Raw genomic sequence first — 12,312 nt, 5'->3', positions numbered from 1 at the left:
CCGCTCCGCTCCGCCTCCGCCGCGCTCTGGGGCTGTGGGGCCCCCCGCGGGCGCCCGGCGTAAGGCTGGGGCCCGCCCCCCGCGCCGCCTCGCCCCGCCTCCGCCGCGCCGCCCCGCGGGCTGGCGACAAAGGCCAGTGCGCCCGGGGACTTCTCTCCTGATTTGGCTCACGTATAAATAGAGACCCCCGGAGGGTGGCCAAACTGGGTTCGAATCTGAGAGCCGTCCAGGCGCTGGCGAACAGAGCCCCCAAACGAATTAATTCATCAACCCAGTGCCCACTACCTGCTGTTCCAAGCGCTGGAGACACAAGCCAGCAAATAATTACCACCATTCCAGAGAGTGACGAGTGTCGCCAGCGCAGAAATATGGGCTTAGAGAGCGAGTTGTAGGGGCTACGTGGGTGGTCAGGGAAAGGTCCCTCTGAAGAGGTACGGTGGGCTGGGTTTTGAATGATAAGAAGGGGCATTCCAGGCAGGGATGGCTGCCAGGGCAAAGATCCTGCAGCAGGAACAGGCCATACGAGTCCTTGGGGGGCTTTGGGTCTGTTTCAAAGTGGGTGCAACAGGTGCTGGGCCCTCCAGGCCCCAAGAAGTGTCCTCAGAGCCTCCTGGAGGCAGAAGAAAGAAGAGGAAGGGGCACGAATGCCCGGTACATTCAGGTTTCTGGGTCTGGAGGCTGTGGGCTTAGAGAGTCCCCAGAGACTCTGTCTGGTGTATGTGTCGGGGGGGGGGGGTGGGGGGGTGGGGGCGGGTGGTCAACAGTGAGCTTGGGGGCCTGGGGCTGCCAAATAGGGAGAAAGGAAAGTAGGAATGCAAGGGCTGGGGGCAGTGGGGAGATCAGCAGAGCGGTCACCTGGGGAGCAGGGCCAGGACACTTCCCTGAGGGCTCAGGAAAGTTCCAGGAGGCAGGGGGCCAGAACACACGTGTGCCAAACCAGCCTGCCTGCATAGCCGGAAGCCTTTCGTGGGAGCTGGAGGGAGGCGTAGCCCCCTGGACAGGAGGACAAGCTGCCAGAAGGCGGGGGCTGCATAGTTGTGGGAGCACAGTCAGCACGTCTTGTGAAGTTGAAACAGCCTGTGCCCTTCTTTTCCCAGCCCTCACCCCCCCACCCCCTCCCCCTCCTCCACCCCCCGACTGGAGCCCTGTGAGGGTTTGTTTCACCCAGCACCTAGCTAGGACCAGCTCAGGGATGCCCCGAGCTGTAGACATGCCGTAGAATGAACCTGCTTCCAGGAACAGTGGGAGTCCTCGTGTGGGACTCTGGGGCTGACACCTGGTGGCGCTGTGCACCATTACCTGCAGGGCTCCGAGGTGCCGCGGGAAACCAGAGCTGCTGGGGCCTGAGTGGCCTGGTGGGTTTCCACCCGTTTCCGAACGGCCAGGACGACCTCACTCCCTCCATGGGACCTGCGACAACTGGGGCCTGGGACCCCTACCCAGTGGTTTGCAGACAAGGGAAGGGAGGGAGGAGTCTTATCCTGGCATCCTCCATGCTTCAGCTGACTCGCTGCCCGCTAGAGCTGCCTTTCTCTAGCACACCCAGTGGCAGGCACACCGTGGGGCCTGCAAGTGGCAGGGGGTGCTGTGAAGAGAGAGAGCTAAAACAGCTGGTCTTTGGGGCCCCCCGCCCCGAACCTCCTCCATGACTAAAAATCCCTACCGTTCATGTTCTTCACTCCCAAGGTGGCTCCCCTGGTGCTGGACACCCTCACGTCTCACACGGTTTTGTCATTTGGGGGCCAGATGGGGGTGACGTGCTGTCGCCATGGCAGCAAGGCAGAGGAGACACCCTGAGCCTCTCTCACCGTGGACAGGGACAGCTCCATAAAGGTCGCCTGTGAGCAGCCGTCCTCGCTGGCCATCTCCTCAGACCCCTCTCAGAACACCGCCCAAACTCAGGCTGAGACCCAGGCCTTCCCTGTCCTTTCCGGGCTCCACCAGGTCCCGCCCGACAGCCCCAGGGAGCCCACGCCAACAGGGACACATTTGTGGAAGCCCTTCGGCTTCCCCGGGCACTACGCTAAGCTCCGCCTGCATATGAACTTTAACACAGAGACATTGAGAGTTAGAAGGGACGAATCTTACCCTCAAATTGGTTTTAACATAAACGCATCAGAACAGAGATGCACTCGCCCCCACAGGTCTTTGGCTCCCTCCAGCGCAGGGCTCAGTTACACTGCTTTCAGGCGCCACCGGTCCCTCTTCTGCGCAAGAGAAGTTCAAGTTCCTCCCTGTTACCCAGCAGCTGGAGGGGACAGAGTATGACAGACTCTGGAATGCCGCCTGCCTGAGCCCCACCTATTCTCTAAGCTTCAGGGAAACCGGCAAGTGCATTTTCTGAAAAAGCTGGAGGGAGTTATGTGACATTCCTTTGCCTAACAAGCAAAACAAAAGCGATGGGTTTGGGGAGTTGATGCCCCAGCAGGATCTTGCAAGGGGCTGGGAGTCTTCCTGGGGAATTGGGGGGCACCGACAAAGCGCCAGGCACGGAAGAGCACCTCAGAACCTCTGCTCAGAAGTTGAGGAGGCAGAGGGGGGCCAAGCCAGCCAGAGAACGGGGTCCCTCCCCGGTTGCCTTAGGATTGTCTCTGGTCTCCAGGCCCCAGAGAGGCCTCCCTCCTTGGTCACAGGTGAGGGAATGAGCTGCAGCTGCAAGTTCTCATTCTGGAAGATGCTGTTAAAAGCCAGTCCGGGAGCCTCCGAACAGCCCTATAGCTCCCACTGCTGTGATGCTGGGAGAGTTCTGTGGGGAGAACCCGCCAGGAACTTCCTTGGTAGAGATGGCCAAGCTGATCAAATGCTTGGGTTTGGGCATTTGGGTCCAGAAAACGTTCTGAGGCTGCCTTCTTAACAGCAGGATCTGCTTTGGGTGATAACAGGTGGAGGCATATTATTTACCTGTGATGTGGTTCTCCTTCCCTTTTTATTTTTTTAAAGCAATTTGGTAGGGATTCTTTAATGTTGATTTATTTATGAGGGGGGGGGACAGGCAGAGAGGGAGGGAGACAGAGAATCTCAAGAAGCCTCTGCACCGTGAGTGCGGAGCCTGATGTGGGGCTCCAGCTCACTAACCATGAGATCACGACCTGAGCCAAAAGCAACAGTCGGACGCCCCAATGACTGACCACCCAGGCGCCCCTGCTCTTCCCTTTTTAATTTCAGATGAATTTTCACTTAATTTCCCTATTTTGTGGTTTCAGCTGCACGTGTAGTGTGCCCATCTTGTGCACCCCATGATTTTTGTGGGCCACACTTTGTTTGGCAGACAGGATGGGTGATATAAATGGCCACGGTGAAAGGTGGTCATTTCACCTTCACCTGTATACCTAATCTCCACAGCGACACTTATGAGAGAGGTACAATCACTATTCCCATTTTACAGCTGGGGAAACTGAGGCACCAGGAGATTATTGTTGTTGTTTTTTTCTTTTTTATGTATCTTGCCTGGGGTAACACAAATGCTCAGAGCACCTCCACTGTGCCCTCCAGATGTCAGCTCCCTCCCCACCAGGAGGCTTTTTCTCATCCCCCTTCTGGGCTCAGGCCAATCACCCACCCTGTTCACACCTCTCCCCCAGCCCAAGGGCAGGGAGCCAGGGCAGAGTGTGACCCCACTATACCCTCCCCTAAAGCCTGCACCCCCATACTCTGCCTACTCAGTTGTCTTACCTCTTCCCCTGGTCATAAATAACTCCTGGCTCTAGGTAACCAGCGAAACCTCCAGAATCCTTTGGTTGAAGGGAACAGTGGGCCAACCTGGCCAAAGTCCATCACAGCAATGGGAGAATGGAGAAAAAAAAAAACCTTAAAATCTGGAGTAGCTGAAAAGGGAGTTTGCTCCCCACCTTCAGTCTTCCAGTGGTGATCCACAGGCATGGAGGGGGGTGTTCTAGGAGCAATCTTCCTACTCTGTCCCCCCAGGAGCTACTATCAGGGTCTGTCAGCGAAGATACAAATGTTGGGGTGGGGTGGGCTTGTGGGCACAGAGCTGAGTCAGGCAGCGTGTGTGTGGAGGGGTGCGTGGGGGGGGGATGGGACACGTGAGGCGTCAGTGATCCACTAAGTGATCCGCAAAATCATTTTCTGAGACCTTAAAGAACAATTCATTAACTTGGAAGGGGCTGGTCCATAGATACCCTGGGCTCAATGATGCCAAGAGGACAGGGGCTCAGGCATTCCCAGGCCTTGCTGGGAATTTTGTTCTCATAATTACGACTGCTATGGAGGTTAATGGAGGGGGGGGGGGGGCTAACAGGTGCTTGGCACACAGCACGTGGTCCATGAATGGTGACCAGTTGGTCCTTTGAGTGTCACAGATGAGGATGGGTGACCTGAGCTCCCCGGTCACCCCGACTGCTCCAGGCCCCTTCCTGATAGCCAAGTCGGTCTTCTCAGGCCCTGCTGGGGGGGATGGGCGGGGGGACTTGGAGGAGCAGCGGGGGTAGGGGACAGAGACGGGGTTTGGGCAGCGAGGGAGGACATCCGTCTAGTACCCTGGACAGCGCCTGTCGGTCCAGCCCGGGCGTACCTCTTCTTGGCCCTTGGTCTGTGGGTCTCGCCCCCCACTCGCCCACAGGTCAGCCGGCAGTCCCAGTCCGCAAGGCTGTCCGTTGCCCCGCCAGCCGGCTGGGGGAGGGCAGCCCCGAGCAGATGGGCGGGGGACGCCCAGCCAGTTTGGCACAGCAACGGCCACGCGGCGCGGAGGCGGGCCCGGCGGACCCCCGGGGCCGAGGCGGACAGCGGGCAGGGGGCACCCAGGACCGCCCCGCCCCGCTCGTCACGTGAACTCCGACCGTCCCGCGGGTAGGAACCCGCCTCTGGAGCCAATTGAAATGAAAACGAGCCCAGGGCTCCTGGTTGCCTCATCTTCTCCGGGCCTCAGTTTACCCATCCAAATCCGAGCACGGGAGAACCCAATGATCCCTAACTTGGTGAGCCGCTGGAAGATTCTGTGAGGTCGTTAGAGCGAGGGCTGGCCTCCAGCGACCGGCCAGTTCCCAGAGGCTAGCCGCCACTTTACTCTGGGCCTCGGTTTCCCCTTCCAGCTCAGCCCTTCAGTCGGCAGAGCTACTCGTGGGGGGAGTCCCTCCCCTTGTTCCGAAACCTACGTGGGAACTCCTGCCGCCGCTAGGTCCCCCGCCCCGGCCTGGGGCGGGGCTCACAGGAGGTGCTGGGCGCGAATGAAGGAGCAAGGTCAGGACCGCGAAGGTTCCGATGGCGCCCACAGACCCCCTGCAGGTGCTCGGGTGCGCCCCCCCGCCCGCGACCGCGCCGCAGATGGGATGCGAAGGCCGCACGAGGGCAGCACCTTGGGGGGCTCTGCAGTCACCCGCTCGCCCCTACCCGGCGAAGGAACAAAGACGGGAGGTGGGACCCCGGGCCGCCAGACTCCTTGGGGCGGGGCGGGGCGGGGCGGGCGACACCGCCTCCTTAAAGCCGGGCGGCGGGCTCGGGGCGCCACCCTCCCGGGACTGCCCCCGCTGCGCGCCGCTCTTCTTTTCCTCCCGGCTCGGTCTGCGCGCCGCTTCTCCGCAGAGCATGGGGCTGCCTCGGAGGGCGGGGGACCCGGCGGAGCTGCGCAAGGTAGGGGCTGGGGACTGAGGGCTGGGCGGCCGGGGCGGGGACCTTGATGCGACCCGCCTGACCTCGGCCTGGGCGCCCGTCCGCAGAGCCTGAAGCCGCTGCTGGAGAAGCGCCGCCGCGCGCGCATCAACGCGAGCCTGAGGCAACTCAAGGGGCTCATCCTGCCGCTGCTGGGCAGGGAGGTGGGTGCCGGGGCTCTCGGGGGCCGGGGGTGGGGACTCCCGGGGCGCAGAGCGAGGAGGGCGGGTGGGCCGAGGGGCCCTTGTCCCCGGAGCCGGCGAGGGGCCTCCGCGCGGCGCCCGAGGCCGAGCCCGAGCGTGGCTGGCGCCGAGGGGCCGACCCACCCCCGGCCACGCGCGCCCCACACCCCGGCGCTCACGGCAGTCGGCCGGAGATGTGTCTCGTTTGTCCGCATCTCTCTCTGCCCCTCTCCCTCGTGGCCGGGCGCAGAGCTCCCACTGCTCGAAGCTGGAGAAGGCGGACATCCTGGAAATGACCGTGCGCTTCCTGCAGGAGCTGCCCGCGTCCTCCGGCCCCGAGGCAGCGCCCGGTGAGTGACCCGCCCCGCCCCGCCGCAGCCCTGCCCCACGCCCCACCGCGTGCCTCACGCCTCTCTCGGTCCGCAGCGCCCTCCGACAGCTACGGTGAGGGCTACCGCGCCTGCCTGGCGCGTCTGGCCCGTGTGCTGCCCGCCTGCCGCGTCCTGGAGCCCGCCGTGAGCGCTCGCCTGCTGGAGCACCTGCGGCGGAGGGCGGCCGGCACCACCCCCCCCGACGGGGGGCGCGCTGGGGACTCCTGCGGCCCTCCCGCGCCTTCCCCGCCGGCCGCGCCTGCGCCCGCGCCCCCTGAACCTCCCCGCGGCCTCTGGAGGCCCTGGTAGCCCCCTAGCCAGTCCACGGACCCTGCTGGCTGCAAGAGACCTGGGGCGCTGGGCAGACAGAGGAAACCCGTGGTGCCAGCTGCTGTTCCCGTCACGAGGTAGCAGCCCAGCATCCACAGACCGGAACCTGGATGTTCGTGATCTGTGTGGCGACTGAAGGCCATGCGGGCTCAGCTTAAGGCAATCAGTGGAGCAGCCCAGCCTCACCACAACTTGGGTGCGTCTAGGTGGAGGCGAAGGGGGCAGGTGGCTGCAGAGGGAGGAAGGAGCCCCCCCACTGCAGCGACTGGAGGTGGGCCCTGGTACCGGGCCAGCCATGCTTGGGCAGCTGGCACCAGCCCAAAGACTGGGCCAGGAGCTCACGTCTATTCTGACTGGCCACTGCCCTCCCAGTTGGGCCTGGCTCCTTAACAGCTCAGCTTTGGAACCTCTGGACACACAATAGCAATGGCCTGAGGGGCTCTACAGGCCGGGCAGCCATCACCTCTGCTCCTGGGCTCTCCTGTCCCATGCTTTCAGTTATAGGGACTGGGTGCAGCCAAGGCTCTGTGTTGCTGGGGTTGGGGGCATTGTAACAGGGCCTTGGACTTACTTCCTCAGCGTTAAGTTACCTCTAGGGGGTCTTGGGGTGTGAGGAAGGGGTGGGATAAGGAGGGTGCCCTGTGGCCCCAAGGAAGCTTGTCGCTTGGAGGGCCTGGGCCCAGCAGAGTCCATGCCAGTGTGAGGTGAGCAGGGCCTGTGTGTCACCCAGAGCGGCAGAAATTCAGGGGATAAGAACAAATAAAGGAGCGGGGAACCACCTTTCCTCATTTTCTCTTGCAAACTGCTCCCTGCTACTCCTTAGGACAAGTTACTGGAAGCAACTTGTTCTTCGGGCTTCTTTTCCCTCTGCATGGAAGCAAGGGGAGCCTGAGAAGACCCAGGGAGGGGACTGCGGTCCCCAGTCCTGCATGCCCAGGAGGGGGGGGGCAGCTGCAGCCTGCTGGGCATGTTCCTGTTTTACGAGGATTCACTGGGCGGGCATTCGAGGGAGGTTGGCAGTCCTCCCGGCCATCCCCAGTCCAACATCCCGAGCAAGGGACCAGGGCACTAGGGACAAGAGGAGCTGACTTGGCAGGCATGTTAACTAAGTCCAACTATGTCACAAACCCATGGTGGCCTGGGCACTGATTTGGGTGGGACGCTGTGGGCATTTTTGGAGGAGTCAGTGTTAAGACAATAGGTGAGGGGCGCCTGGGTGGCTCAGTCAGTTGAGTGTCCGACTTCGGCTCAGGCCATGATCTCACCATCCGTGGGTTCGAGCCCCGCATCGGGCTCTGTGCTGACAGCTCAGAGCCTGGAGCCTGCTTTGGATTCTGTGTCTCCCTCTCTCTCTCTCTCTGCACCTCCCCCACTCGCACTCTCTCTCTCAAAAATAAAAACATTAAAAACATTTTTTTTAATGAAAAAAAAAGACAACAGGTGCACCCCCAGCCAGGAGTGTTGTCCTGCCACCTGTCAGGCCCAGTTGGCTAGACTGTAAGTTCCTAGAGGGCAGGGCGAGGGCTGAGTGCACCTCTGTGACCCCCAGGAACTCAGCACGTGGTGGCTGCCTAATAAACATCGCGAGCTAACAAACAGGCAGTGTGACTGGACCCCAGCTGTACGGAGTCCTTTTGCCCCGACTCCCACCCCTAGTCCCTAATGTCACTTTGCATATCGGCTCCACCAAAACTTGTGCGTCCCGGGGACAAACGTGGGGGAGGGTGTGGAGAACGGAAAGAGCAGTTTCTGCTGGTTTTCCCTGTTCCTGAGAATGTAAGCCTGTTTTCCCGAGTCTCCAGGAGCAGGTGGATAAGGAGGGGCAGCCCACACCCACCACATGATGTCAGGTTTCCTCCTTGGGTTAAGGACTCCGCGCTGGGTGCACAGTGAGCAGGGTCCTTGTTCCCAATACGTAATATCTTTGGACACAGGTTTGAAGACAGTAAGAACTGGCCGGCCAGAGGCCCCTTTCCCTCTTTGGGTCATATTTGCCACTTCTTGCTTCTGAGCCCCACCTGGGTCCTCAACCCTGTGACTCCCATTGACTTGACGCCAATCAAGCTATAAGACAAGCAGCCGGGAAGGAGGGGAGTGTAGACAGACCTGTGACTCACGGGATCAGGCGTTCTGGGGAGCCTGGACCGGGTGGCTACCCGGGCCCTGGCAAGGAGCTGAGGCGTGCCCAGGCAGGTGAGGTTCTGGGCCTGCAGTGAGAAGCCGGCTTCCCAGTCGGAATAGGCAACAGCTGCCCACAAGTTCTCAGCCGGTCCTCTGAACTGGGCTTGTTGAAACAGGGATGATACCAGCCTCCTCCACAGGACCCCCTCAGGCTCCTCCCCAGGTGTTCCTACAGGTGAACGAAGGGCAGTGCAGCCTTTTTCTACGTGGGGGAGGCTGCCTCACTCAGAGGGGCATTTAATGATCTTTAACGAGGCCCACATCGTGCCCGGTGACCAGCACTTATGACGTCCTCTCTGCTATGATCCCATGACTGAATCTAACTGTCTGGTTATCACGCTTGGTTGGACAAAAGTCTCCTGTGTCTCTCATAAACCAGTGGGTGAAATGATCCAATGGCCCAAGGATAACCAGAGCACTGAACTGTCTGGGAAACTCAGGCTGGGGACAAACCCCACACATCCCCCCCTCCCCGGCACCAGTTACTTTGGAGAGGTCAAATCTCATTTCCATGAGGGAGGATAAAGAGCACGTTGCCAAGGAGGGATCCTCTAATAAACATTTACAAATTGCTCTACTCTGCCTGTGAAGCCCAGACTCTGCCAATGAGTCTCCCACTGGTTTATCTGTAACAGGATCAGAATGAACATAGCCTGCGGGGAATGTCTGGAAAAAATCTACAGCTCTGCAGAACCTCCTCCACCCCCATGCTTTGGGGTGACCACTCTGGACACAGCAGCAAGACAGAGGGGGGCTTCCCCATCATGGGCAACTATCTCCTGTTTGAAATATCCATATGTGGCCATATTTAAAAATTTTTTTTAATGTTTATTTATTTTTGAGAGAGGGAGAGGCAGAGAGAGGGGGGGGGGCACAGAATCCAAAGCAGGCTCCAGGCTCTGAGCTGTCAGCACAGAGCCTGACTAGGGGCTTGAACTCATAGACTGAGAGATCATGACCTGAGTTGAAGTCGGAGGCTTAACCAATGGAGCCATGCAGGAGTCCCTTTATGTGGCTATATATATATATATATATATTTTTTTTTTTTTAATATAATTTATTGTCAAATTGGTTTTCATACAACACCCAGTGCTCATCCCAAGTGCCCTCCTCCCTGCCCATCACCCACTTTCCCCTCTCCCCCACCCCCCCATCTACCCTTAGTTTGTTCTCAGTCCTCAAGAGTCTCTTATAGTTTGCCTCCCTCCCTCTCTGTAACTTTTTTTCTCCCTTCCCCTCCCCCGTGGTCTTTGTTAAGTTTCTCAAGATCCACATATGAGTGAAAGCATATGGTATCTGTCTTTCTCTGCCTGGCTTATTTCACTTAGCATAATACCCTCCAGTTCCATCCACATTGCTGCAAATTATGTGGCCTTTTTACAAAAAAAAACAAAACCAAAAACATACTAGGTTGCTATAGACATCCCAGAAAAGAACTAACCCAGCCAATGGTGTTTTTTCCCTTGGTTTTACTTCTGGCCTGGCCGCTTACCAGTGTGGCTGTGTCTCTGGGGTACTGACTGCATGTGTGTGTGTGTGTGTGTGTGTGCATGTATCCCTCTTCACAGCCAAGTGACCGCCCTGCAGGGAGCTGCCAGGGCATGTGATGTGCGGGAGAAGGCTGCCACCCACTGAGAGTTCCCAGTGAGCAACCAGTTTCGCTCTGGGTTTTGAGAGGCCCTGGCAAAGCCCCAGGCACTTTCAGCGGCGTGAGAAAGGCACTTAATGGGCACACCCAGTGTACAGGTGGTGTCTTGTCACCTGAGATCCACTGGGGGGCAGTAGGGAGCAGGGGCCCCAGGGGCTGGTCACAGCTTTGTGAGGCTGGGTTCCTTGGTGAAGGAAGGAGATTCCCAGCCGCGTATGTGCTCACTGCTCGTTCTGTTGTGGAGGGTGGGCCCAGACCACCTGCCTTGGTGCTTGGCATACTACGAGCCTCAGGGAGAATGGGACCAAGTTATTAAAGAACAAAGAACCATTCTAGACCTCAGAAATCAGAGGCAGACCCAGGTTTTGTGGGGCTACATTCCGATATAAAATTGTAAATGCAGACTTAGTATGAAAATACTCAGTGAAAAAATAAATCACATCAGACGAGTGGCTCTTGCAGACTGATGTCTATGCTTTTGGTTTCTCTTCAAGCAATTTGTCAGACACACTTCCACAGAAAATCTTCCTGGTGACAACCCAGGCCTTTCCTCCGTTCCAGAACATTCTACTAGGTTATGCCCTTCCTTGGGAGCAGATCCAAGCTTGAGCTTCATCAGCTTCCTGCTAAATCCAGAGTAGACACTCCGTGGTCAAATGTAAGAGTCCAGAATGCTCGATGACAATAACACGGTAAATGTCTTCCATTCACTGCATCCATTCATTATGGGCTATTATGTTACAAGCTATATATTTACACGAACATTTACAGTATTTACGGCATTTTTTTTTTCCTTTACACCTTTCTGGGAAGCTTGTGAAATGCAGATTTCCAGCTCCCACGTCCAGGGGTTCAGATGCCCCGTGTCTGAGTCAACAGCCTCACACCATACACACCCGAGGCCAGGTTAGTCTGCTCGGGCAAAGACACCGCGTCTGAGGACTGTGGGTGCCTGGGGATGGGGGGAAGGACAGAAGACGGAGTTAGTGTTCGGTGGAGACAGAGCTCCAGGATTGCAAGATGAAGAGTCCCGGGGACGGATGGTGATGCTGGTTGCCTAATTACGTGAATGTGCTTCCATGCCACTGGACCGCACACTTAAAGACGGTTAAGAGGGCGAATTTTCTGGGTATTTTACCACCAAAAACAAGAAGGAAAAGAAACGGTATCTGAAACTGGGGCTGCCCCTTGATCGAGTTTGCAGAAGATCCATCCGGTTCTCATAGGAAGTAGACTGGTCAATTAAATTAAGCTGTGATAAACAGGGCGCCTGGCTGGCTCAGTGCATAAAGCTCATGACTCTTGATCTCAGGGTTGCGAGTTTGAGCCTCGCATGGGGCATCCTGGAGATGACTTAAATGAAGCTATGATGCACACTTTAGGCCTTTTAAGAGTGGCATCAATTTTTGCCACTTTGGGAATCTAAGCTGTTTTGATTTACTAGCCTATCCTGCTTGGGGGCAGAGCTTTGTACTTTTTTTCTTTTCTTTCCTTTTTTTTTTTTAACCATTTTTAAACATTGAAGTATAATTGACCTACCGTGTTCTGTTAGTTTCAGGTGCACAATACACTGATTCAACAATTCTATATGTTATACAGTGTTCCCCATGATAAGCGGACTCTTAATCCCCTTTCTCTCACATCCCCCACCCACCTCCCCTCTGGCGATCACCGGTTTGTTCTCTGTATTTAAGAGTGTGTGGGTTTTTTTTGTCTCTTTTATTCTTTGTTTATTCATTTGTTTTGTTTTTAAGTTATTTTTAACGTTTATTTATTTTGAAAGAGAGAGAGAGAGAGACAAAGCGTGAGCAAAGGAGGGGCAGAGAGAGGGAGACACAGAATTCAAAGCAGGCTCCAGGAGGCTCCGAGCTGTCAGCACAGAACCCGACGCGGGGCTCGAACTCATGAACCTCGAGATCATGACCTGAGCCGAAGTCGGACACTTAACTGATTGACTGAGCCACCCAGGTGTGCCTCATTTGTTTTGTTTTGTTTT

At 57.4% G+C, this 12,312-nt stretch overlaps 1 protein-coding gene across 1 annotated transcript; it reads left to right on the top strand.

The window, feature by feature from the left end:
• The first annotated feature begins 5,456 nt into the window (after nt 1–5,456).
• Nucleotides 5,457–7,289, top strand: HES2 (hes family bHLH transcription factor 2). The gene is made up of 4 exons (XM_043573382.1): nt 5,457–5,586; nt 5,673–5,768; nt 6,037–6,136; nt 6,213–7,289. Exons 1-4 carry the CDS (start codon nt 5,542–5,544, stop codon nt 6,464–6,466), a joined length of 495 nt encoding a protein of 164 aa, XP_043429317.1. The 5' UTR covers nt 5,457–5,541; the 3' UTR covers nt 6,467–7,289.
• Nucleotides 7,290–12,312: the final 5,023 nt, after the last annotated feature.

This window comes from Prionailurus bengalensis, chromosome C1 (genome assembly GCF_016509475.1).
Source record: "Prionailurus bengalensis isolate Pbe53 chromosome C1, Fcat_Pben_1.1_paternal_pri, whole genome shotgun sequence".
NCBI classification, from domain to species: Eukaryota; Metazoa; Chordata; class Mammalia; order Carnivora; family Felidae; genus Prionailurus; species Prionailurus bengalensis.
Note: the sequence above shows the minus strand (reverse complement) of the source record. Positions and strands in the feature narration are given on the sequence as shown.

Coding starts and splice junctions, on each gene's coding strand:
- HES2 (XM_043573382.1), top strand. CDS start 5,542: ATGGGGCTGCCTCGGAGGGCGGGGGACCCGGCGGAGCTGCGCAAG. Junction 5,587..5,672: donor ACCCGGCGGAGCTGCGCAAG/GTAGGGGCTGGG, acceptor GCCCGTCCGCAG/AGCCTGAAGCCGCTGCTGGA. Junction 6,137..6,212: donor CGGCCCCGAGGCAGCGCCCG/GTGAGTGACCCG, acceptor CTCGGTCCGCAG/CGCCCTCCGACAGCTACGGT.